Below are 26,898 nucleotides of genomic sequence, written 5' to 3'. Positions count from 1 at the left end.
TGCCTTAGTACATGGTTAAATCAAAGTCAGGGCTATCAATATAGTACCTTTCAAGAGCAATAGATTCAAAGCAGCTGCACAGAGGAGCAAGATAGCAAGTTGCCTAAGAGAAACCAAACTGTTTCTGATTAATTTGAAAATCCTTGATTTGTTCTTGCTGAGGAATGGGAGCATGTTGTCAGGCTGCAGCACCTTCCCAATAAAATTTGTTCCCTCTGGGAGCATTGGCTTGAGGGAAATGGCTGCAAACCATCTCTTGAGGCCACACAGAGAAATGTCTGTTGGGAGGAAAGCGCTGGAGCAAAGCACACTGCCTCTGTTATATGGATTTTTAGATCAATAATGGCTCTAACATGTAGCCAGATGCATTATACTTTGGAACATGCTTTTGCGCAGATCCTAGGACTCTGATTGGCTTTTTAAATGGAAGTAGCTGTGCACCAAGTATTAACACACCAGAAAGCTCTTGTCATAGGCAGCACATGCACAGTATTTCACCCTTGCCTGGCAAATCTGCTTCTTTACTCAGTGGCAGTAGTCAGAAATAGCACCATACTCATTTCCTTTTGTCTTTTCGGGCATGAATTCTGTGCGACTCTGGAAACTAATTTGTAGCTCAGCATCTATTTCCAGAAGTCATAGATTTCCCTTGATTTACCTTCTTTAATCAGTACAAAAAGATCTTTATTGCAATCACTGCAAGTTCAGCTTTCAGTGTAACTATAAGTTTACAGGTATGTTAAAATGCTTCCTGCTTGTTGCGGTGATAGTCTTTGCTTAGGCTATTTTCTGTTATTCTCTGCTCAGGAAAGCATTTCCTGCTAGTAATTCCTGCTAGTCACAAGAAACATAGCTATATAAATTCCCCTCCTTCTCCTTCCATTGCTGGGAGTCAAAGCCAAATGAAGAGAGATATTCAAGTTCTGTCTACAGATTAATATAAATAGAGCATCCTGTGGTGGAAGTGTTACACAAACCCCACTAAAAATAAGGAATTGTTGATCTACTGTGTAGCTTTTCAGTATCAGTGTAGAGGACTGAGCCCAGTCATATATGGGAGATATCAGTATGCATTGGATGAAATATAAATGCAACTTTAGCAAGCTGAAAAGGTAAGCTGGTGTTGAACTGTCTTCAGTCTGAGTCCTTTGTGGATCGAGACTAATAACAAAAATCTGAACAATAAAATGTGTGTTGACCTAATGAATAAGAAATGCTGCTGGGATACAGGGGCTCATTCTATTCATATCTTTCTCACTGCGCTGCTGAGTAATCTTTCCTTATCTGTGCTTCAGTGGCTTTATCTGTCAGATGGCAATAACAGTAATAAACTCTGTTTTAAGGCTTGTAGGGCTATACCAAAGAAGAGTATACAGAGGATCTGGACACAATTTTTTTTTTTTCCCCTCACCACAGGCCAGGAGTGAGGGAAGGGAAGCCATAGTTTCTACCTGAAAGATGAGCTTCAAGGACTTTAAATGCCTTCTAAAGTATTTTAGAGCTGCCCTGCCCATGACGCTTTCTTGAAGACTTGTGGTCAAAAAGTATGTCACTTTGTATTGTGCTACTGTGATGTTTCTCCAGAAGATTTCAGTGCTTTGTAAGCATCTGTCATTGTGATTTTGGGAACCTGGTCAGTCGCATCTGGTGGCCATTCCTTGTGTTTTGAATCAGTTTATTCTCATCAGGTGGAAGAGGCAAATATGTGATGAAATGTTCTCTTTCTTCCATTTCTTATGGTCACTGTGTCTTGCCTTTTAGAGATGCTTTGGGAGTAAAAATGACTGAAAAATCCTGTGATATTTGTATGTTCTTCTCCTTTACGACTCTCTCTGATCTATGGTAGTATTACTTCCCTGCTGTTTTTAAATTTTACTTTTGCAGAGCTATCAGTGCACAATACTTCTTACCTTGTCAGTTTTGTGCTTTATATACATGTCAGGTCAACTAAAGTACATCCATTTGTAATCTGAACAATATCCTTTGGGCCTGGTCCCTCATTCTGCATTCTGTTTGGCTTTTCTACCATATATCTAACTTTTTAGCATAACCATGTAAATAGCCTGTGCCTGGGTGGCCTTAAACTCTCTTATGTCCCTTCTGTGACAAGCCACTTACAATTTGTAATCACACTTCCAAGAATTTTTGTAAAAAGTGTCTGTATGTCCTTTCCCTACTGCTTAGGTCTGCCAAAGTATCCCTTGATCTCTGTCAGGTGACTTAACTCTCAGTAAAAATATATTCCTCATTTAGTGTTTGGAATGCAATCTGGGACACAGTAGGCCCATCTTCCATCTCTCAGGCAGCCTGTTGTCTTTTCACAAAAATGCTGTGATTCTTGTGGTGCTTTAACTCCTGTCTTGCTCTTAATGTGCAGCTTGTTTGAGTTCTGTTACTGTGCTATACAGCCCTAACTTTCCTGTAGATGATGGAATTGGAGAAAAAATCATGTTGGAAAAGACATGTAGAGGTCATCTGGTCTCATCCCATGTGCTAAGCAGGGGCAGCTTTGAGGTTATACTGGGTTGGCTACTCAGAACCTTTCTCATCTTAAATTTTGTCTTCATCTCCAAAGATGGAGATTCCCCATATGTCAGAGACCCTGTTCCAATGTTGAACTACCTCCCAATGATTGCTCCTTTCCCTCTCTCCCTGATACCTAGTGAGAATTTTCATTATTACAAGTTATGGCCATCGTCTCCGCATTACTGTGCAGCTCTGGAGTGTGTAATTGAAGCCACAAATACCATCCCTTAACCCTCTGTTAAGACTGCTTGAGCCCAATTCTCAGCCTTTCAGGTGTCTCATGCTTCAGTTTCTTAATTATCCTGGTGCCCCTCTTTAGTCTCACTCCAGGACCCCTGAGCTGATCCTACAGACTGCAGACACGGTCTTGTAAAGTGCTGAGCATGGTAATCTCTTCCATTGATCTTCCGGCTTCCTTTCTTTTAATACAGCCCAGTACACAGCTGATCTGCACTCTTGAGGCAACTGCTGAGTTATTTTTAATGTGGTAGCCACCAGAACCCCAGGTCCTTCTCCACAAAGCCATGGAAAATAATTTACTGTGGTAAATGATACAGAATTAAATAAGATGGGATTATATGTTCATTGTTTTGACTGTATTTTGGGGTTTTGAACTTTGTTTCCAAGGGATTAGTGTGAATCTTCTGTGTGATTTTTTTTTTCAGTATTTTTTTTGCACCTTCATTTTTAACCCAAGGCTTAGTAAATACTTCTAATATCCAGAACAGTTGTTATTCTCTTAGGAAATTATTTTAGAGACATTATTTTCCAGGCACTAGTAATCATTAGTAATCATTCTACAAAGCACAGTATTAGGACATACCTAACAAATGCTTCTCAGTATTTGGAGTCCAGTGTGAGACAACTTAGCAGGGCCTGTTCAGAATATGTAAAAATGTCCTGAAGACACAGCATTGAGTTTTAGTGTCAGGTTTTATTGGAGTGTTTTTTCCCCCATTTTGTTATCACTGCAGAAAAAAGTGGAACTAAACAAGTCAGCTGCTTTTTGATATAATTTGTGCTTCATTTCTGTTTTTATTTCCTAAATTCTAATGTGATATTTCTGTGCAAGTCCCTTGAAATCTGTTAGTGAGAAGGAAGGAACACAGCTGGAGTTTTGGGGCTCCCACAGTAAACTTACAGGCTTTGGGGAGTAAGATATTTTTTCTAGCAAATTGAGTCTGTTTGATTTGAAATTCCACGAAGAGCATCAGGAAGAGAATACCATGGAGCTACTTTAGAAGTCCCTGTGTTGCTTGTAGAGATGTAAAGCTTGGAAAGCTCCAGGTGTCACCATGCTGGGAGGAAGGCGGCAATGCAGCATCTTTGAGTAGAAAATGCTATTTTCCAGCTTTCTTAGGGATGTTATTATTCTGCTTTACCACTGGTGTATTTCCTGGACTGTATTTTGTAAGTGTTAAAACGAAGGTAAGTTGCTGTTTGTATCTGAAGTGACAGCTCTTCCTCTCCTACCACCCTTTGCATCCTGGCATTTCTCATGTCAAAAACCAAATGTCTTTCTAGTATTGTGCTAATGATCATGGGTTCCACTTGACCAGAATGTAAAGATCAAGTTGATTTCCCCTCTGGAAGCAGGGCACCCTTCCAGTTTCTAGACCAAACAGGGTTATTTCCCTACCCCATCCAAAAAACAATTAAGTGTAAATATGGCAAAGGATGACAGAATTAAAATCTGTCATCCCTACAGGTGTTAAACCAGTGCAAACTCAAACAGGCAGCCCTGTTGCTGTCTCTATTGCCAGGCCTATGTCTTCAACAGCTATTTCTGTGAGTTCCACCATGGAAACGCAGAATCATCTCCGTCAGGAAGTTAGTGATCCCTCCAGGATATGCATTCCCAATCTGTATTATTAATTGTTGGTGTATTCTGATATCATGGCTTAGTTGTTAACATGGAAGTGAAACAACTTTGAAACATCATCAGACACAATCTGTGTGACAATCTGTCACTTAAAAGTAATAGTAAAGGAATAGTAATTCACAGCCAGAATATCAAGGAAGTGTAACCTGGCTTTTGTATCTACAAGTTCCTAATAACTTTTTCAAATTCCTAGTGGATGGCTAAGGGGGATATTGGAAATAAGGGGGTCATTCCATCATGCTTGGAAATCCACTAATTCGGGGAAAAATTGGTAGAATGATTTAAAAACCACGGGTCACTTTGTTGATGCTGTTACAGCTGTAGCCCTGTACTGTGCCCAGTGCTGGGGTGGATGTGGGGAGGGGCTGGGTGATGCCTGTGGTGCTCCCTGTGACAGCAGTGCTGGGTTTTGTGAGCCAGCACATCCAGGGGTGGGGACATGGCTCCTGGATCCCGTGGCAGGAGCACGGCTGGGTTCTGCAGCCTGTTAATGATATCTTCAAATGATAACCCTTCAGAATTAGCTTGGTAGTTTAGGAACGGGGTGGAATACTGACAGGTGCCAGCAGAGGGCATTTGGAAACTTGGCTTTTCTGCTCATTTATCTTCCGACAGATTAGGGCCCCTGTGCAATTTCTGTGTGAGGCCGATGGTGCCTTCTCTGTTGGTACAGACCTATGGTGAAGGCAAACTTCGGGGTTTACTGTTTGGTTTGGTTTGGGTTTAGTTAACATACAGAATATCAGCAATAAAATACGTATTTCAGAATATTTCCAAGTTAGAAGTAAGTATTGAACCAGAAAGCCAGGAAGCTCCCACTTTCATCAGAAAGGAGTATTTGAGTGTGAGGTAGATAAAAGGCCAAGAGAGAGGAAGTGAAGAAACAGCATATTTTCTGTTCCCCCCCCTCAGTGTTTGTTATTTGTAAATTAGCAATCTAAACTGGAACCTCATAGCTTGATATGAATTATCACATTTAGATAGTAATTGCAGCTCCTCTGTCCTAATATTACAGGCATAAGGCTCTCAGCAGCCACTGATTTAGACCAATACTCTGTCTTGAGTACTTGACCACCAAGAAAATTGCATGTGCAAGCATGATAAAAAAAGACCAAATGGTGACTCTTTGTGTTCATGACCAAAAATCCAGTTGCATTTCTATTGATTAGGGCTTTTGTTACTTGCAGTGGGGTATGTGACATGGTGCAATACACAAAAGGTCTCTCACCAGCAATAGATTTGGAGAGAGCTGTTGTTAAAGCCCAGATCAATGAATAAATGTACAAAGGCATTAAAGCATAAGACCACTTAATAAAAATGCTTTTCTGTTCTCATGCTTTGATCAAATAATTCCTATCCATCAGCTTTGATTCAGGCTCTGGCAGCATCTTTCTTGAAGAGACTTTTACTGGACTTTTTAAAAAGACAGTCTTACGTGGGGGGTGCTGGTGAAACCAACTGAAGTGCATTTCTCACCTTTGCAGTATGATAAAAGGCTCTAGGACTGTGAGGCTATGAAGGTTTTCAGCTTTTCTATCTCCTTGGAAAAAAATTAATAAAAATTGGGGAGAAGTATTTTTTAAGCTGTTTAAAGATACATTAAGTGGACTTGTTTGTGGTTCCTTTGTTTGCTACTGTGCATGCTAAAATATTACAGATGTGAAATTTAATATAAACGATGGCTTTATTCCATATACTAAGCAACTACCTTTGGAGATTATTTCCACTAAATATAATTTGTTGTAAGGTATGATTTATGCTGCAAATAGGATTTATGGAGCATGCCTTGAAAAAGTGGATGGAACAAGATCTTTCTGTGAGCCAAAAAGATACTGTTTTATATTATAAGCGTCAGTAGCAAAGACAGAATAAAAACAAGGAGCAGCTGGAGGGTGCATTTATTGATACATATTTCATATATACTTTACTTGCTATAACATCTACTGCCAAAATCCACCTGACGCGTCCTTGTATTTTGTTGTATCCCTGTGGCAGAGCTGTCCTTTGGCCTTTGGAAAATGCTAGCTTGTTAGTGAATGTTCGTTTGTACTGCAGTGCCTACCTACATTGCATTGTGCTTCCACATGCATACATTATAAAAGAATTATTTGTCTTCATCTGAAATAACGTGCCGAGCCCTTAAACTTGATTATTAACATTTGGGTGGTTGGTTTCAAAGGTGTTTGTTTGCACCTTTTCAACATACATACCTATCAGCTGTAAAAAGTGAACTCTTCCTTTGTGGAGACTTGTCATTGTGGCTGAACAACAGCTTGTTCCCTTCTTGCAAACATGCTTGAATATCTTCATATATTCTTGAGACAGGGGCTGTCGAGAGAGGAAAGGCAGAGCAGGGCTTGAGGTAGACTCTCTGCAATTGACTGAGGCCTTGGACACGTGGGTCCAGTGCTGTGGATTTTCATCAGCATGATGGGGACGCAGTAGCTGCCACTCTGGAAAGGCTGTATGTTTTGGAAATATGAAGCTGTTCTGTATTTTTTGTCCAAATCCAATGAAATTCTTGGCTTTGACTGTGTGGCTAGCAGCTCCTTTTGGTATGTGATTTTTTTTTTTAAGCAAAGTTAAAATACTCCCTATGTGATGACAGCATGTCTCACTCCTTTTCACTATCACCACCTGTCCCTACTGTGTTTCCCCATTTCTGTGGTGCTTTCTCTCACTTCTACTGAGTGCTATCTGTTAGTGAACTTCTTCAGGACAATGCCAAGATAATGGAAATGTGGGAGACCTCCATTTCCATTTTCAGACCTGTCTCAGAGGAATCAAATCAACACATGGGTTGTAATACTTGTTCTGGTTAAAGTGAGTTTTTTATCCAGACAGTGTAGTGATTGAGCACAGAGTAAGTAACACTGGAATGACTAACTGTATGTAATTGCTCTTCTAGTAAAAGCAGAAGACACTTTAGTGAAGACTAGTAGTTGTTATAATGGTAATTAGCAGTAAAGTTAGGAAAGCTTTTTCTTGTTACCCGCTAACACCATTAAAAAGCATCTTGGCATGCATTATGTGTTAACGAGTTTGTGTTTGTGTCCCTGTGCTTATAACCATATGTCAGTTGTGTGCTGGGTACCTCCTCCTTGTCATTATCATAATGCTGTTCTTGCTATGTCACAGAGCATGTCCATCTGTAGTAGCATTGCACTGCTACCTAGAAACCTCAAGAAGCTGATGGGAGATAATATTAAAAAAATAGGGTGAGCAGAACTGAAGCACAGGGATTAAACTCTGTACCCAGCAGTGGAAGATTGTGTAAGAAGTGGAATGGCTGAAATGGCTTCAGTCTGACAGCCTATGTAAGCTTTAGGGACAAAGTCTTAGTCTGTTTTGTTGTTTCATGTGCAAAGTAGACTGACCCCCATCTTTCCCTTGCTTCTTTTCTCAAAAGGTCAGATCTAATCCTCTCATTCAGCACATCGGGAGGCACATGAAGGTTTTTGAACACTAGAGGCTCAGTGTAGAAGGGCAGCTGTCAGTAAGGTAGCTGCAGATGTCTGATATTTAGCTCTTTCACATCTACAGGGAAATGACTTTTATTCTCTAAATGAAAAAGTTTCTCTAAAGTTTGCCTATGTGCTCTTCAGTCTCATAGGCAGACCTCCCGCTGACTTCAGTGTGCGCTAGATTGGCCCACACAGGGAGAAGGAAAAGAACATTTGAATTTCGGAATAAGCACTAGCTGAGCTGATAAATCCCAATAGCTTTCTCACTGCCATGGCCGTGTTGGTCCTTACCCTAGGGAGCTGTTCTTCCTCCTCTTTTTCTCTTATCTGCTTTAGGGAAGTTTCCATGCAGTATTGCACTGCCCAGTGTCCTGGGCAGTCTTCAGACCGTGTGTCTTCCACAAACACTTTGAAAAGCATAAAACAGAGCTGTGATGAACAGTCTGATACAGAATAAACTATGGCATTCAGCAGCAATGGGAGGCCATAACAAAACATATACTTGGCAGCAGTGTCGTGCTACCCCTTTGCCTGGAAGGAAAATTAAATCTACAAGACAGATTCTCAGATGAAGCTGGCTCTGGTATGTGGATTGGCAGGTAGCAAATAACAGGGTGAAGGGACTTGTGTCCCTTCCTGGCTGCTCGCCCTGAGAGGGAACGGGGATGGCTGTGCTTGCAGATGGAGGAGCAAGAGGGAGTCCAACACTGTGACACATCAGGGTCCCCCATAGGTGCTGAGGCCAGCCTGGCAGCTGATTCTCCAGTGAGGGCGGTGACAGCTTGGGGGAAGGGCATCTCACCTGTGCTCCAGCAATATCAACTGTGTGAGTTGAACGTTGGCATGCAGAGATCAACTGAAATGGGTAAACAGAGCCCCTACTCAAAGAAAGGGAGGATTCGAAAGCAAATCCCAGGGCACAGTTCAGAAATGCTGCTGCAGATATTTCTTACTGCATCAACAGGAATGAAAAAGGCAGCATATTCATGGGGGAGAAATACTTCAGCAGTGGTGCTTACCTGAGTGGAAGCCTCTGCACTTTTGAGATGGTTGGCTGGGTTCTCAATTGGTGTAAGCATCCAGTGTTTTTGATTTACTTGTAGTTAAGTTGTTTTGCAGTGTCTGAGAATCTTGCTTACACATCTGAATCATGACTGAGGAGCTTGAGCCGCTGAGGGATTAGTATTGGAACTCAAAGGTTAATTAGCATATGGTGTTAAAAGCAGATGTAGTTGAAGTGAACAGTGCTTCAATGCTCTTATCTAGAGAGATGTTTGATCCTTGATTCTAAAGAAGAAAAATGAGCCGGCAAGTTGACGCTCAACCCTGACAAAAGTCCAACCCCAAAATAAGAAGTTTTAAAATAAATATAAAAATCATTAAATTATCTGTTTCTCAGGGGCATCGGTGAAGTTCCTAAGAATCTAGCTTTCTGTGAAAATGTATACACTGACACATGCTTATTTATATATATTCATTGTAAATGTACATCCAGAACCAACCTGAAACCTGGAGTAATCCAGTCAGGGGAAAGGAACTGCCAACCAATGTATCATAGAAGAACAGCAAATTGTGAAGCAAATATTTGAAACAATGTTTTCTGTGACTAAAATACGTTTCTGCTAGACTTGTGAGAGATTTTTACATGTATAGAAGGAAAACAGGCCCCCACCTTCCACTGAAACCCATCTTCCCTATTTATTTAATACATTCCCTGATTATTTTTTTCATAAAAATGATAAACTGATAAAATCAAGTCATCTCATAGATAATCTGTAAATGGTAGCATAAAACTTTCAGTCACCACAGCATGTACAGTAACGGGCTGCACTGAATGTCTGCCGTGCAAATACAAGATTGTAGTTTACTTGTTGTGTAATGAATTGTCTCTTCGCCTGCAATGCCAAAAGCTGTTGCCATGAACACTATAAAGTGATGATTTGCTTGCTGTCAAGTCACTTCAGATATTTACTATCCTGAAATCCTTGCCTCTGCCCCTCTCCTTTGCACACAAAGTGAGAAATCTGAGAAGTGGGAGCGTTGTTTTCTTACCCCAAAGATGTGGGAGCTGTGTGAGTGAACACTGATTTCCTTGAGCAGGCATCAGACAAATCTGCACAAATGGGGCATGGCAGCAAGAGCCTTTTTCCAAAACTCTTCAGTGAGAAGTGGAGGAGCAGCAACCTTCAGGGCTGCTGAGTGGAGTGGAAACATGGGGGATTTTGGAGGCAGTGCACTTTTGGATTGAGCTGGTGTCAAAAGTGCTGGGCCTTTTGTATGGGGACTGACCTGCCTGTGACCTCTGATGTGGTTTGACAGAGAACGCCTCTTCCAGCTCCAGTGAGAGCAGGTGGTGGTCCTGGTCTCTAGCTGCTTCATGGGGGCCACCTGGAGTCCAGAGCAGACCCAAATCCTCCCATGTTCCTGCCCTCTTGGAGGGGGTTGAGGTCCTGATGTTGGATGTGAGGTACAGGTGCAGTTAAATAGGTCCTTTTCGCCCAGGGTATTTTCTTTCCTTTGCAGTCACAGTTGTGAAGCCTGTAGGTTGTCTTGTTGGTCCTGTGGTTTCACGACAGCTCAGAATGTTATGACAGTAGTAATGCCTGTTCCAGAGTTTCCGCCTTGAAAGATCCTTATTTAAAATCCTAGCCATCAAGCAGTCTACTTTGCTAATTGTCAGAGCTTGTCATGCCATGTAATTAAGTTTTGGACAGCATTCAGATGCCTCTTCAGGAGTGTGTAAGGGTATGTGTGGAACTGCATCTCTTACCACAGAAAATGAGTCACACTTCGGCTGGCTCAGACCGAGCTGCAGACATCGCTGCAGTAGGTTGGGTGGAGGATTTAAGATTAGGAGCTTCTGTAACCTGATCCGACAGAAAAACCCTAGCCAGCCCTGCTGCTAGTGCAGGGATCTAGTCACAACTGGCTGGGGATGACCAAAGGGATTCTTTTAATCTCATCAGTCTATTAGGAGCTTGTTTTTTACAGGCTAATAACTGTCCCAGAAGCACAGGCAGCCCTCAAATTAAGGTCTCTGTGTTGGGTAGGAAGGATAAGGTTTTTCAGCATCATGGATTTGAGAGAGCCTTGCTGTTCACTACTTCTGATGCACGCAGAGTTCAGGTAATCAAACTCCTTCTCAAGTGTTCAGGCACTGCACAGACCAGCCTGTCTTTGCCTCTGGCTGGCTGAGATGGGAATAAACCCCAGAGCTCCATTGATCTTGCAAAAAAAAAAAAAAAAAAAAAAAAAAAAAAAAAAAAAAAAAAAAAAAAAAAGTGTGTGTATACACAGGTATATATTTTTTTTTCCTGGGAAAAATGCCAACATGCTGCTTCAAATTTTGAGGCATTGCCATCCTGGGTACACTCTATTGAATTTTGGGGTTGTTTTGTTTTTAAAGCCATGTTATAGAAATTAATGTCAACATGAAAAGTGTTTCTGGTTTTTGTTTAGACCGTAATAACAAAAAATAATCTTTGAGGTCCCCTGAATGCTCAAACATTATTGCAGCATCTGTGCCGTCCTGATTCATCCTAAGATTTTCAATAGCATCCTAGTGAAGGTAGAATAAAGCATGGCCCTCACTGGAACCTCTCTTCTGTCAGAACTCAGCATGGTGAAAAAAATAAACTTAAATCATGGAAAGCTGTTGAAGCTAATTCCTTTGTGCTACTGTCATACTGGGAGGAAACAGTCCTATACCATACACAAAAAATCTTCATCTGCTTTTATGATACTTCAAGAAGTGTAGACAAGCAGGGATCCAGGATTGAAATATTCCTGTTAGAGGGATACAGGCTTCGTCAACAGAGTCCTCGTGTGGATGATTAAAACGAGATTAAAGCATGCCAGGAGTGGGTTCCCAGCCCAGGCATTTCTGTTTGTTGTGCATGTCTCTTACTTACCAAATAGTGGCTCTGTTCCCATAACTGTGTGCCTTTCTCTGCAACCCCTTTCAGGACTGGGGAGGCCCAGGTGAGATGACTGCTGGGTTACATACTCTGCTCATAATTTCTGGGAACAAGAGCTACTTGTCTTGGAATTTCATTGTCTTTGTCTGGAGGAAGTGACCTCCTTTCTCTTGATTGCTCTCCAGCAACCTCTGACCCCATTTCAGATATACCCAAGGACTCTTGGAGTTGCCTCTTCTGCTTTTGATTTAAGAGAGCACCTGTAAGTGCAGTTCATCTTTTTAGGTGATAAGTAAAAAGGGGAGATGGAAACAGGCTGTGCCCTGAAAAGTGCAAAATCTGGATAGGAAAGGCAGAGGGAAAAAGTGCTTTTCTTGTTGCTAAAAAGGGGCCATGGAGAGATTTACAGCTATGCTCTATAGTTCCATGTGGAGTCGGGCAGAGGGCTGGCTGAATTTGTACAGTAGCTCCCACTGATCTGAGGCCCCAGGTCTATCTACCAGCAACAGCCCGTTCTTGTTCCCAACAGGCAATGCTCTACCCCTTCCTCACTGCTTAGTGGCTTTCAGTGGCTCCAGCCCCACATAGATCACTTTCCAGCCAGATTTCCCTGCCATTTGTGCTTCTCTGGTATTTCTTAGGAACTTGGGACACCATGGCCTCACATGCTATTTTAGCTGTCAGTTGGTAAGAACTGAAGCATAGTGTAAACTTGGATGCAAAATAGCACGTGGGCTCTGTGCATTGATAGGTGGGGCCAGATGATCTTGACATAATCCCTTTGACAGGGTGGGTAAATCCCACCTGGTGTTTGGCAGGAGCAGAGGAAAGCCTGCAGCTTGGTATTTCCCTGCTGGGGAAAGCAGCCATAAGGGGAACATTGCCAGGCTGTGCTCAAACCAGTTGTCTTATTATTGAGAACCACTGGGAGTCTAGGAAGAAAAGAGGATGCTTTTGAAGTCAAGTCTGTCTGTTTATGGGCTTCAGTAGGCAGCAGAGACCAGACTGTCCCAAGGGCCAGGGAAAGGGGAACATCTTGTGTAATTCCTCTGATCTCTAGGTTTTGTTACGTGGATTTTGTGATCTGTAGTTTAGGATTAAAAAGATCAAAGACCTTTTAAGTATGGTTTTCATTCTACTGATTGTGTCATCCTCCACAGATGTGGAGCCAGCCAGAGTGTATCAGACCCTTCATCAACTAATTAACTTGAGTTGTCAAGCTGCAATCAGTGAGCTGCTCTCATACTAAAATAATAATGATGAATTCCTCTCATCTGAAGCTGTCGGCTTCCAGCTGCAAGAGGCACGAGTTTGAAGGATCTGTAACTTACTCCATGAAGGAAAATCATATTTGCACCTTTTCTTGCCAAAGCCAACTTTGTCTTGGTTCCCTTTCTAGAGGAGTTTGCTGTTGGAACAGCAGCCTAGGCCAGGCCAGGATTATGCTGGGCAGGACCAAAGCTGCCATCAGACTGTCAGATGCAGCACTGAGTCCTACTCATTTCAAAGGGTCATTTTTCTAGTTTCAATTGCTCATTGAGGAGCTGATTTGGTTTCTTTTTGAGTTGCATTTTTAAAAATTTGTCTGTAAGGGGTGTGTTTGTTTAAATTCTTCCCATGGTTGTTTTGTTAGGCAAGAAAGGTGCTACACATTTCACTGTAGGACAGGGTCTAAGACCTGTCTGAAGGAAAAGGTGTCCAGAACGCCTTTGGGACTGCTTGTCTGCCCCACAGAGCTGGCAGGCCAGCAGGGATCCCTTGCAGGCTCTGGTGGGGATTTCAGCCCTTCTTTCCTCCCAGGTTTTGAGCTTTAATGCCCTGTCACATCTGTCCTGTCACACTTGTCACACCTATCCTGTCTTAAACAGATCAATAAAGAAATCCCATTCCACAGTGGTAAAGGGAGTCCTGGACTCAATTCTGCTGCCTCTATCTTGCATAAAAAATTGAATGTCACCTCTTCTGAGTATGACCATTCACAGCAGTCCTGCTCACCACAATATCCAGGCATCAGTGGGGCAGAAGCTTCCTACAAGATTTGTCTGGGCTAAAGCAGCCAGATTTTTGTGGTGTTGAGACTGGAAGAACTCCTTGTGATGATTTCAGTGTGTTTTGGATCAGGGCCCAAACACTGTGTGCTGTTTGAGTTATCTTTTGGATGTTTTCAGGTTTTGCTCCTGCAAATACACTAAACACCTTGTTGCTTGGCTTGATTCAGAAGTATGGTGTTAGTTTTATAGTGGTTGACCCCTACAGAAATTAATGCTTGTTTTTTTTAGTGACTGACTGCATAGGAATTCCAAGCAAAACAAGCAAACAAAAATTACTTGTTTGCTTTATCCAGATGGACTTTTACCACACAATTTGTGTAGCCTTCTAAGAAATAATAACTGGCTTTTACTGTAATGAATCTCTTTGCACAGTGTAAACATCACAAATAGAAATTAAAAGTACAGTTCACCCTACAGCATAGGTTTGGATGACACTTGTAAAAGGCTATAAAGCATCTTAATTAAAGTTTTATAGGCTCATAATCATGTGTTATTTGAGATAAATATCATTAGCAATACCGGAGCTATCCAGAAGCTTAGTATGGTCTTTAGATATCTGAAAATAAGTGTAAAATAAATATATTTCTAAAGAGGTCTTCTTTCCCCATCAAATGAGACATCCTGTTTAAAGGCAGAAATACGGAATAGAGAAATCAGGAGGCCTGGTTTTCCTTTGTGCATTCCCTGTCATTTCTGAAAACCATCATGGAACAGTTATCCTTTTTCTGTGGAAAAGCTCCTTTTCAGATGGCTTCTTGGTGATTTGATGCAGAATAATTTTTTAGTGTATAAATCTGCCTTCATAAGCATCCTCATAAATATAACACAGCAAACAAACTGCTTGGAGGTCAGACTGCAGAAGAGGTTGACCTTGCATTTTTAGCAGTTTAGTGTATGTTAGAGCTTAGATTTAGCAGGATTAAATTTTGCAAAGGTCCTGTGACAAGTGTTTCTTACAGAGTGGGAATGTCTGAAAGCCTACTACAGACTAACAGGAAAGACTGAGCACAAATGCTCAGGTGCAATTTAGGCACAAATTTGGTGTTGATTAAATTCAGAATCTTAGCCAGTGTGCAAAATAGATGATGACTTCAAAGACTAAACAGATACTTTGGCAGTACCTTTGCAATGAGCATCTTAATTCAGGCACTGATTATCTTTCATCCTTTATCATTAAAGCTCGAAGTTATATGCTTATTTCTGTCCAAACAAAGCCTCCATGATTAAAGTTAAATAGCATTAAGCACCTTAATAAATAAAGATGAGTTTCTCATTTTTTTTAAGTCATCTTGAGTCTGCTGAACTAGAGCATCTGTATTATGTCTTGATAACTGAATTTAGGTATGTTTTGCAGAAAGGGTATCATGCCTCTGCTGCTTTAAAATACAGGTGCCTCTTCTTTGTGTGTAGATGTACCCTTAGGAGCATGAGTTTACTTACAGATTTTGACAGTGACATATAAAAAGAGCTGGATTGTGGTGATGTGAACAAGTACATACAAATTTATGGTTTAAAGTGCAGGTGATACTTTTTATTCCAAAAGAACATTTTTATTTCAGGCATTATCACTATTGTACTCACTAATATGTCTATTAGGCAGGTAAATCCTAGGCTATTGTCTTAAATTGTTCACTTGTGTTATCTGTTCAAATACATATTTAAATGTGTGTCTGCTGCTAGCAGTCCTTAAGTTTTGACTGTTCACTGTTATAATACTCAGAATAGCAAATCAGAAGGCCAAAGCTTGTGGTCCTGCCCAGAATTACTTTTATTTTTTATTTTTTTAATAGCAGAAGAGCTCCTTTATTTTTGCTTGAATGGTTACAGAGATGTCAAGGATAAGAGATCCACTACTGTTTACTTTTACTATGTGGGATGATACAACTCCCGTGATTCCATACAATATTAAGAAAGGAAACAATAGCTGATAATCGAATATATAAGAAGATATATGGCCACTTGCATTTACTTTGTACAACTTCATTGCATTTTCATATACATATTTAATTATCATGTAGTAGTTTTGTTTATTATTCCCTTTCAAATGCTCTTTTAATTTGTTGGAGGCTCTTTTATGTTCCAGTTTTAATTTTAAGGTCTCTCCAACACACTTTGCATTGCAAGAAATGCATCAAGTTGGTGTGACATAACTTCCATATCATAAAAAATTTTGCTTACTCCAAGAAGTTATCTTTCAAGATGAAAAGAAGTACATCTGTTGCTCCCTTAGAGAGGTTATTTTCAGTCCCTTTTTTTAAAAAGTAAGTGCATTTAGGGGGGAGCCTAAGGGATCTGTGAGCAAAGTGAGGACTTTTGGCTATGAAGAGAAGGATGCAGGCCCAGCAGTGCAGCAGCAGAGATCACTTGTCTGGCCGGCCCTGGGGTCTTGGCGTGCTCGCTCACATCTACTGACTGAGCTGTTGGTAGGAGAGCTCCTTACCCCATTTCAAACCCTGTTCTTTTGGCTGAAGGCACCTCCCAGCCAGCAGATCTGCAGATCAGCAGCCTCAAAGGTGTGTGCTCAGGGAGGAATTCCATCCACTACAGCAGCATGTGCAGAGTCCAGCTTGATCTGAAGCCTTTGAAACACTGCATTTCTCCTGCTTGTGTACAATCCCACTCTTAAAAGAATTTAAATGTGTGCTTACTATTTTAGAACACGAATATCTCAAAGCAGTGAAAACTGTGGTTGAGTACTCAGTTGAAATGGGCCCTCTGTGACCTGATTCTCAAATGTGCTGAGCGCTCGCTTGGCTGCCTGTGAGGTCAGTGAGCGCTTCTGGGCCTTCATTGCTTTGGAAATGGAGCTGAAATATGGTTATAAGAACTTTGCTTCATGCTTACATGCGTGCAAAACCTTAGTCTTGTTTTCAAGGATGCAAGACAAGTAGAGAATCCATTTTGAATCTCCAAGGAAAAAATCCATAAAGATGTTAAAAGGCAGACAGTAGTTAGTGAACATTATTGAATCCTTGAGTTTTTTTAAGTCATTGTTTTGTTTTGTCTGCTTCTGCTTTCACAATAACTTTCTCCTTTCATTGGAACTGTGCAGTTTAAAGATTTTCATGTCTGTTTACTTTATACTTGACAGAAAGATCCTGAGTACCACATGAGTGTTTGAAGTGGTATTTCTTTGAATGTCATCTGATCTCTCAGGTTAGAGAAAGTAACCTGATTTTAAGAAAACTAGCACATAAATTGCATCTGTGCTGCTAAGACCTGCTGACACCACAAAGATAGGTCTTGACAAAAGTTTAATTTGGGCTACAACTCTTCTTGTACAGGGTGTCAGATGGGTTCTTTATTTCTGCTTTTTCGTTCTTTACTACTGAAGACATTAAGAGGGAAATGGGGCTTCTGCTTCTTCAGGAGTTCACAGACTGGCACTGCTTGTCTTTAATCTGCAGCAATAATCCTCTCTGTGCGGGGCTCAAATATGCAGAATTTGCTGAGGAAACAAGGAATCTCCTTACTCTAAAATTTTTACTATTGGACAAAAGAAATCATTAGCAAAGAACAGGATGACAAAAGCCCGGAAAGCACAAAAGGCGAGGGAGCTCTGTGGTGCACAGGGTTTTGGGGGCCAATACCAGGTAATTTTAAAAGAGATTTTGTTTGTTTAGTCTGACATGGCACCAGCTATTCTTCGTGTGTGCACTCTCAGCACTGAACACACAGAAGCTCCAGTGTGGGTGAAGGAAATGCCCTTAGTGTGAGTCATGCATGTAGGAATAGCAGTGAGTCTGAATGCATAGGCAGAGGTGATGGCAGCAGTTATGCAGATGAGAACACGTAAAAAGGAATGAGGTTTCTGCAAAGTTACTTGTTCACAGGCTTAAATAAAGAGCATTGCATATCATACCTATAATATTTTCTCTGTGTCTATGATTACGTTATTTCCATAGCAACTAATTGTGCCATAAACCAAAGATCATGACTTCAGGTGACATGTGAGCAGAAGGAGATGAGCTATTAAGTATTGAAGATTTTTTTTAATGCAAATTTCCTTATTTATAAAGGAAAAAAAAAAAGAAAGAAAATGAAAAAAAAACAACCAAACAACAAACCAACCAACCCTGAAGTCTGCTATATAAGTGAAATTGCTTGTGACTGGAATGTGTTTTCAAAGTTTTGTTGGAGGCATCAGTAAATATTTCAAGTAGTTGTAGGTACAACTGTGAATATCAACAGATTTTTGTATTAGCTGAGGAAATCTCTAGAATGTCTGATTGTCTACTTCTGCCCATGCAATCCAGGGCTTGACTTCTTTCCAGCAACTGTAATCTTTTACAGATACTGAAATTGCTAATGGATGAGCAAGGACCCTGGAAATAAAAGGGAAGGTCTGTGATCTTAGGTATGTGGTAAGTTTGAGGTTGCAGTGAAGCATACTGCCTTCTGCTTCACTTATTAGAAAACATTCCTATTTCTTTCTATAACAAAAGATTCCAGAGATATCCTCAGTTTACAGCCCCATGGTGATACTCTCTGAGCTGGAGGACCTGCAGCCTAGAGTAGAACTGATATTGCTTGACTTACCTGTTTCTCAGGGGGCTGCTTTAATGTGTCTGGCTTTTGGTTTGGGAACTGGCTTTATTGCTCCCCTCGTGAGCCACTTGTGCCTCTTTTAAAGTCCTTGGCAACATGTGCAGACTCATTGCACCATGTGAATTTTTAGGAGAGAGCAGGATTTATGGAGGAAACCTGTTGACTGCTGCTTGAATTGACCTTGAATATTTCCAGGGATGGGGCATCTACAACCTCTTTGGACAACTTCCTCCAGTATTTCATCTCCTCCCTCATTGTAAAAAATTTCTTCCTTTTATGTAGTCTGAATCTACCCTTTTTAAATTTAAAAACATTTCCCCTTATCCTATTGCTACAGGTCCTATTAAAAAGTCAGTCCCTATCTTTCTTAAGCCCCATTTAGGTACTGAAAGACTGCAATGAGGTCTCCCTGGAGTCTTTTCTTCTCCAGGATGAACAATCTGAACTCTTTTAGCCTTTCCCATTAGGTAAGGTGTTCCAGCCCACTGATTTTTAGGGCCCTCCTCCTGACTCACTCCCAACAGGTCCATGTCTTCCTTGAACTGAGGACTCCAGAGCTGGATGTACTATTCCACATGGACTTTCATCAGAGCAGAGGGGCAGAATCACCCCCTTCAACCTGCTGGCCATGCTGGCCAGTACCCCCAAGTCCTTCTGGGCAGGGCTGCTCTCAATCCCTTCATCCCCCAGCCTGATAGTGGAGGTTGCCCCAACCCAGGTGCAGCACCTTGCACTTGGTGTTGTTGAACCTCATGAGGTTTCCATGGGCCCACTTTTAGAGCTTGCCCAGATCCCTGTGGATGGCATCCCATCCCTCAGGTGTGTTAACTGCACCACTCAGCTTGATGACATCTGCAAATTTGGTGAGGGTGTGCTGGATCCCACTGTGTATGTCACTGATGAAGACACTAAACAGTCCTGGCCAGGGCTGAGCAGAGACTGAAAACCTGTGGCAGTGTGAGGCTGTCAGGTTAAAAATCATCTTCTCACTCTCTTTGCTTTGCTCTTAGTCATTTATATTCATACAAAATGAATATACAAAAGCAAACAAATCAAAGACTCCATCACAAGGCTTTTTTCCCTCCTAGCTGAAACAGCCAGCCTGGCCCTGAACTTTGGTTCACCCTCCAGTCAGAAGAGATAATGTTTCTCTTAGACTTCTGGAAGAGGTACAGTTTTTACAAAACCTGCATCACTGAAGCAAACATAACCAAACAGTAGCTGCAAAGAGTGCATTGGGTGAGGAAACAAGAGATTTCTCTTCAGGCACGTTGCTGAAGAAAAGGACAGGCAGGGCCAAACAGGTTTGATTAACGCTTTTATGTGGTGATATCTGTATGTACATGAAATTAAAAAGTTGAGCATTTGGAATATATTCCTCAGGTGATCGTCCTTAGCTGATTTCAGTGCTGTTGTGTGAAGCAAAGCTAGTTAACTCACAAAGATCCTGCTCTTGTAGTAATGTTTGATCTTAGTCATTTTGTTCACTGAAACTACTGGGAATGGCTGTCACCTGTCACGTGCATGCCTTTGCACACCCCTCTGCTGCAGAACAGGAGCAGTTGTCATATACATACCCTGTTTTAAATAATATATTTCAGTAATAGCTTCTAGCAGGATTCTTTAAAATTTATTCTATTTCATGGATCACTTCTTAACAAACTCTGTTAAGGCCAGTGCAGAGTGGGTTGTTTCATTAGGAGGATAGAGCAGGTATGCAGAATTTTGAAGACAATGACAAGAGGCATTAGTGGGGGGAAAAACAGTGCAACCATTAAAAGACTCTTAAGACTAAATTAATGAAGATGTGAATTAGAGGCTGCATTTTGTGTGAGCTGAAGGGGCCAGTGTCTTGTGGTTGTGAGTGTTAAATCATGGAGGAGGAAGAGAAAGCACTATACAAAATAATTCAAAAGAAAAGGAAGGCCTGATCTAACATTACATTGAAATACTGTTGGCTTCAGTTGATGGGTCCTTTGGCTCCAGAGGCATCACACACAGGCATGAGGAGGGGAAGGCCTGAACATGGAACAGGCAAAGAAGTAGCTGGGTCTAGAAAAACACGGTGCACCAAAGGAGGAGCTAAAGGCGAGTAGGAGGCTGAAGAGGGCCAGAAAGCAGCTCTCACCAAAACCATGGGGATAGGCAGGTTCTCTTGGGATCCCTAGTAGAAAGTTTTGATGTATTAACCATCACTTGAGCTCAGAGCACACACAAAGCCCGCTCCAGCCTCAGCAGCAGCAATGTCCCTGCCCTGGGGGTCAGTGTCCAGCAGCACTCCCCAGCTGCAGCCCAGGCTGGGACTCAGGACTGCTGCTCGCGCTCTCATGTGTATCTGTTGTAGGTGTATTGCACATACCCCATCCTGACTGGCCTAGGTACCCATGACCCCTTTAAATGGGACTGTTGCCATGACCAGTGGAGGTGATGCAGCAGGGGCTGGCAGCAGCAAGAACAACTGGGGAAACCAAGAGTAGAGTCAGCTAAGGGAGGTGGGAGCATGGTGTGGGGTCCGTGGTGGCTGCAGCTCAGGGTGAGGTGGGAAGTGTGTGCTGAACAAGCTGTGTGTCTTCAGATGAAAGCTGAAGCCTTGGCTGCTCAGAGAAAGGGTGGAGGGATAACACAGTTAAGAGATCTGCCCCTGATGCCCAAACCTTTTACAGTTTATTGCCTGGAGCCCACCTGATGTCATTAGAGTGAGACTGCTGCCTCCTCTCTTTCAGGGCCAGGGTTTTGGCTGGAGACGTTGAAGGGTTACCAGCCCTCTACTCAAAGTGGCAGGGACAGAGTTGTTATAACCTAAATGGTAGCGTGCCACCAGAATCAATACAAATTGAACCTCTGCTGGCAAGACTGCACAGTGCTTGTTTTCTTGTGGAGAGGAATCAATATGAATTGGCCACAGGATGGGAATATAGAGATACAGCTGGGGAGAGAAAAAACAGATGTTAAGCAGAGGTGAACAGAGGTCACTAGGTCCAGGCTGTGATTTTAGGCTCAGTGATTAACAAAAAGTTTTGTGAGAACTCTAATTCACCTGCCCTTTGAGTCACCCTTTACACACAATGGCCCAGTGATGCAATGCTTCCAAGGTTTATTCTTCTTGGTTCACGTATTACTTTATTGTTAAACAGCTTAAATGTCAATACTGGTCCCAGCATGCCCCTTCCACCCTCTTTGTACCAGGGATGGGCAAGAGTAGAGTACACCAGCCCTTCTCTTTTTGTTGCTTTGATGCCTTTTCCTGGTCTTAAAATCAAGAGTCGTACACGGTTAGAAGGGGGAAAGGGATTTTACCTTGGTATTTATTTTAAGGATCCTTAGGTGCACACATCCAGGTCAAATGCGTCAAGATGCACCCTGCCGAATGCCCACCCCAAAAGATTGGGTATAACATTATAGGTTTTACTAATTAGCATATCTATCAAAGATTCCCCAATGAGAGGCTCAAGTGAGCCCCCCTCCCCAAGGAACCTTCCCCTGGATGGTTCTATCTTAGTTTACAGAATGTGTTCTGGAGAGGACCTTGGGGTCTGGGGCACACTGATCCCTAGCTACAAGGCTTCTAAAATGTTTAGTCTCTCAGCTTGACAAACAAGCCCAAGAATGTAGGGAAAAAGCACTAAGAATACAGAAGTTGTAAAAAAGGTATAACAGGGGTATAAAAGAAAAGGCAAAAAATCTTCATGGCATCAGCTTTCCCCCAGTTCCCATGCAGGACATCACTCCATCATGCAACCATGTCATCCAAGCTGCAGCTAGCCTGTTGGTGAAACATTGCTGTCTCAAGGATTTCCCATTTAGGTTAGTGATTCTGATGGGGATTCCTAGCGTGGAAGATTTAATAAAAGAGTGATTGTAATGTCTATATCCCAAATGACTCTGTTTCTAATTAGCTGTTGGTATTGTCATGAGAAAGAACAGCAACAACTTAAGAACTACATTTTACACTAAAGTGCCTTTAAAAAGTTGTCATTTCCATGAGGTGTGCTACGCGATGATGGTGAAAAGAGGCTGGAGAAAAAGTACCCTTTATTGCAAGGGTTATGTGGGACCTCAGCCTTCCTCAAGCATTTTCTGCATCTGTCTGAAATATATCCACCATGTGTTGATGTTTATTACTTTTTATTTGGAAAAAACCTTTAGAAGCTCTCCCTTCTACCTCATATCTTGGCTTTATAAATTATTCCAGCCATATTAAGGACTTATTTCTCTTAAGAATTTATGATTTCTTCCCTTCAGGAAAGGTAAAAGCAAGTGATTTCTAACCCTTTTCTTATCCAGATAGCAATGAGCTGCCTTTGGGGCTTTAGTTGCCTAGTTTACGGTAAATATGCCAAATTCTCCTCTGTTAAATGCAGTACCATGGGCACCCTTGTTAAATAACAGTTATCTGACTTGTCACTGTTTCAGTATAATTTGTGTACTGAGCTGTACCTAGTTTTTCTTTCACCATTTAATGTGAAGCTCTGTGCACAGGCATGTTTGTATACTGACAGAGGATGTAGGAAATATTTGAATCATCTTTGGGTTTCTATTGCCAAACTGCTCTAGTTGTAATACAGGTGTGGAGAAAGGTTGGGGGCAGAACTGTTTGGTACCACAGGAAAAATTAATACTATATTGGAAACTCAGACCAAGAACAGATCTGTTTCCACAGGACCATCTTTATGTGCTAGGGAAGGAAGATCCCTTTGAGGGGACAGAGTTCATATCGTGCAGGAAAGGGAGGGAAGAAGAGCAGAAAACTGACCTCCATCATGGCTCTGAAGTGTCTCTAATTTTAGAGATAGGGAAATCAAAAAGTGGAAAAGTTCTAAGTCATCAGAATTACTGAAACACATGGTGCAGGAGTTATTACCCATGTGTTTTGTGCTCAGGTTCTTTCTCTCTAAAGCTTGCACCAGGTACGGTCAGTGTATTTATAGTTTGTGGAGGAAATGAAGGAAATTAATTAGACTCTAGGTTTGCAGTTTATAAATTAACAGAATTTAGAGGGTGGTTTGCAGGGGCAAACTGCTCAGGCTATGTGTAAAACCAGCTCATTTTACTTCTACTAATTTGTTCTTTAATTAATTGGTGTCCATGTCTCTTGATTTATGCTGAGACTGGCAAGATGCTTCATGAAGAAAACCCGTTTTCATCTTGATTAATTCTCTGCTGGGCAGGCCTTTAAAAAAAATGTTAGCCAGCCATCTTTTGACTTGGCTCCAGTAGGTTACAGTCAAAATCAAAAGGCAGACAGAGGAGGAGAGGAGGAAGGCAGAGAGGAGGTGGCACATACGGAGACAAGTGAGTTACTTGCACAGGGAATTTGAGGCAAAGATGGTAAATGAGTCTTGCTTTCCTGAGTGTTAATACTGTAATTGTCACAGTTTCAGTAAGATTTTTCCTTCACGAAGAAGTTGTGTGGCACATTTTCAACTCTTTACTGCCTGTGGGAGCTGTCAGATTTTAGGGAAGTGCTCCCCAGCGTACGGAGCTGGATGCCGATCAGTGCCTTCTGACAGGGGGACAAATGAGCTGGCCACACGTTGTGCTGAGTGATGATTCCGTGGGACTGAGCGAATTAGGAACATCCCGGTGATGGATCTGCAGCGGAACAAACGAGCCTTCCGGCAAGGGGAGCACGGCCTGTCCTGACCCCGCTCCCCGCGGAGCATCCCCAGCGCTTTTGCGTACGAAACCTTCACAGCACTTACTTATTCCCGTTGCTTTCGGCAGCGCCGCCTGTGTATCCGGGCAGCCCCTCAAAAGCCACCTGCACCCAGGTTCGGGCTCCGCGCGGTTTCCCTGTACTCAGAGTTTCGGGGCGGGGGGGGAGCCCGCGGCCCGGGCGGGGCTGTGAGGGCGCGGGTGCGGGCCGGGGCCGGGCCGGGGCGGGCGGGGCGCGGCCGGGCGGGCGGGCAGCGCCATTGGCGCGGCGCTCGGAGGAGGGGCGGCTGCACCGGGAATGGAGCGCCGGGGCTGGCGTGCCACAGGCGCCCGCCGCGGGAACGGGATGCGGGAATGCGCGAAGTGAGCCCGGCGGCTCGGGGCACAGCGATGTGGCCGGGAGGAAAGGGCCACGGCAGCTGCTCGCCTTTCGGATAATTCCTGCCCCTGCCGCGGGTCTCGGGCAGCGGCACTCTCTTGTCTGTGTGTGGCATGTGGAGCCGGGGTTTTATATGGCATTTGCGAGCCGAGCGAGGCCACGGTTCCTTTTTTTAAAATTCTTTGCTCTGGGTACAGTACATCTCTCTCTTGATTTTTCCTTCCTTGGTAGCGGGGTGGGCCGGGAGGGACGATCGTGACAGTGACGGGAATGTTTACTTGTGCAGAAGTCTTTCTCATGTGGAAGCACGCTGCTCCCTAACTCCTGGCTAAGCAGACTTCAGTTCACCAACTTTGCTGCCGCACAGCACGCGTAACTCCTTGGCAGGATGGCAGACAAAAGAACAGCTGGTGCAAAGCAATAGGGGATTCCTAGCGAGGAGGAGGAAGGAGGATCACCAACCTTTCGCCCGACGGCTGTCAGAGCAGCAGAAACGGGACAGCTGAAGCCACCATGCGCAGGTCCAGCACCGATGAGTCGACCTATCACAGGAGCCCTTCCCTGGACAGCAAGGATTACAGTTTCCCAAATGGCGCCTTCCGTCGCTACAGCAGCATGTATGGTGGCCAGTTTGGGGCTGCCAGCAACTCTTTTTTTGGATTTCATACCAACCCAGGCCCGAAGGCCACCAAGGCTAAGTACACGACCCCCAAGGGAAACAAGTACGTTGTCTTTTACCTGGATCTCTCATTTATTTTTCTCCTAGAACTGAAGAGGTGCAGCATGGCTCACAACTGCCTGCAGTGTATCAAGTACCTAATGTTTGTTTTCAACCTTCTCTTCTGGGTGAGTACATGTTTGGAACCGCGAGATGGTTGCGTTTGTGTCTGTTTACTAAGACGGAAGGTGAACTTGTTGCTGCTTTTAAACTTAGGAGTTGAACAAAGTGGTGCCTAGGCTACTGTTTCTGTGGCCTCATTAATTGTGTGGATAACCTACTGAGGGTTTTTTTCATCCTCTCATTTCCTGGCCCTCAACTGTATTTCAAAACTGATGAAAGGGTGTATTTGTAGAGGTCAGTTGCATGAATGCCTTCATCACTTTGTTCCAGTGAGAGCTGTACACTTTTTTTCGTGCCCTGATCTTTTATTCTTATGTGTGTTTGCCTCAAAAGTTATGCATAGTCCTAGAGAAATCAGTGGGGCCATTTATGCTTGTAAGTTGAGCACGTGCTTACATCCACTGCTCCATTGCTGATGGCACACTTGGTACATCACAGCATTAAAGCTTGTATCGGGAATCTCTAGGTAATCATTCTCTGTTACAGTCAGTGGTGGGTCCTGGCATTGCCATTCCCTGCTGAAGACGTGGGTGGAGAGAGAGCAGAGCGCTCCTCTCTGCTTCTGGGGCTGCTACTCTGGCAGGAGCTTATCAAATCACTACGAGGCATGCGTGTGTCATCATCCTTTTAATAAATGAGGTGGATGTCAGCAACAAGGGTGGCTGGGCACTTCACTCTCACGTAATGGAGTGTAGGTTGTAGCTGGAGACTAAAGAAGTGCAGTGCAGGGGGATCCAGTGCTGTTTGTCCTGTAAGAAAGGGAGCAGCATATTTGCTAGGGCAGGACAGGATTTCTAGTTCAAGTGTTTCTTGTCCAGAATCCTGCGTGGGAAGGTCTGTTGCAAGATCCTCAGGAGATGCCTTTAAATGGCTTGTTCTTCCCAAGTGGCTTATTAGCATGGTGAGGGAAATAAGGTGTATTATGGAGTGACACCCCTCCTGTCCTGGCACTTAAGGAGGGGGTGTGTGTTTGCAGCTGGGTGTTACTGTGTCCGTGTTACTGGTGGTCTGTGCTCTCGTGAGCTGCTGGAGGTGCTCGGGGGGCTGTGAGTGAGATGGAAGGAGCTGTTCTCTAGTGTGCGCTGCTGTACAGCGGTTCAAAGCCAGGCGTGCTGCAGTGCATCACAGAACACAAAGTGCAGGCAACTTCTGCTGACCCAAGTAATACCGGGGTGTGATAAACTAGTGCAGCTTCCCTGAACTGGCACAGCACTAACCAGGGCTGTGAAACACAAGGAGGGTGCTCTCTTTGCATCCTACATAAAGCTGGTGAAAAGAGTGTTGGTAAGGCTGCATTCTGTCTTTCAAGGCTAACTGTGGTTGCTGCTGCTCCCCTAAAAATCATCTAATATTTATTTCAGTTTACTCCAGACCTTTCTGAAAAAGAAAAACGCTATCTTTCATGCATTCTTGTGCCTCTCCTGACTGTCCCTGGTCGAGATTATGGATAGTACTGACAGTTAGTTGAAGTGTGTGCTAGAGAAAAGCAGTAGGATGCTGGCATTAATAGCTCTTTTCAGGACTGTGCACAGCACTGCCTCAAAGGATACAGGCAGTCTGGTTCCTCTTGTAATGTTCATCTTCCACTGAAACATACCGTGTGATAAGAAGAGGTACTGCTGCAAGTAATGTCTG

At 43.0% G+C, this 26,898-nt stretch overlaps 1 protein-coding gene across 9 annotated transcripts in view; it reads left to right on the top strand.

Annotated features, from left to right (window-relative positions):
* The window catches only part of TSPAN4 (tetraspanin 4), a 420,840-nt gene that overhangs the window by 210,000 nt on the left and 183,942 nt on the right, over positions 1 to 26,898 (top strand). For 2 of the 9 annotated variants that reach the window (XM_069017013.1, XM_069017012.1), the window contains exon 2: positions 25,189 to 25,268. The exons of 5 other annotated variants lie outside the window; for them this stretch is intronic. In XM_069017013.1, the coding sequence (XP_068873114.1) occupies positions 25,206 to 25,268 (63 nt within the window). In that variant the 5' untranslated portion in view covers positions 25,189 to 25,205. Of the gene's footprint in view, positions 1 to 24,702; positions 25,269 to 26,898 lie in introns of those variants that run through there. 2 more of the 9 variants (XM_069017009.1, XM_069017008.1) reach the window with 2 other exon arrangements.

This window comes from Aphelocoma coerulescens, chromosome 5, assembly GCF_041296385.1.
Source record: "Aphelocoma coerulescens isolate FSJ_1873_10779 chromosome 5, UR_Acoe_1.0, whole genome shotgun sequence".
NCBI classification, from domain to species: Eukaryota; Metazoa; Chordata; class Aves; order Passeriformes; family Corvidae; genus Aphelocoma; species Aphelocoma coerulescens.
Note: the sequence above shows the minus strand (reverse complement) of the source record. Positions and strands in the feature narration are given on the sequence as shown.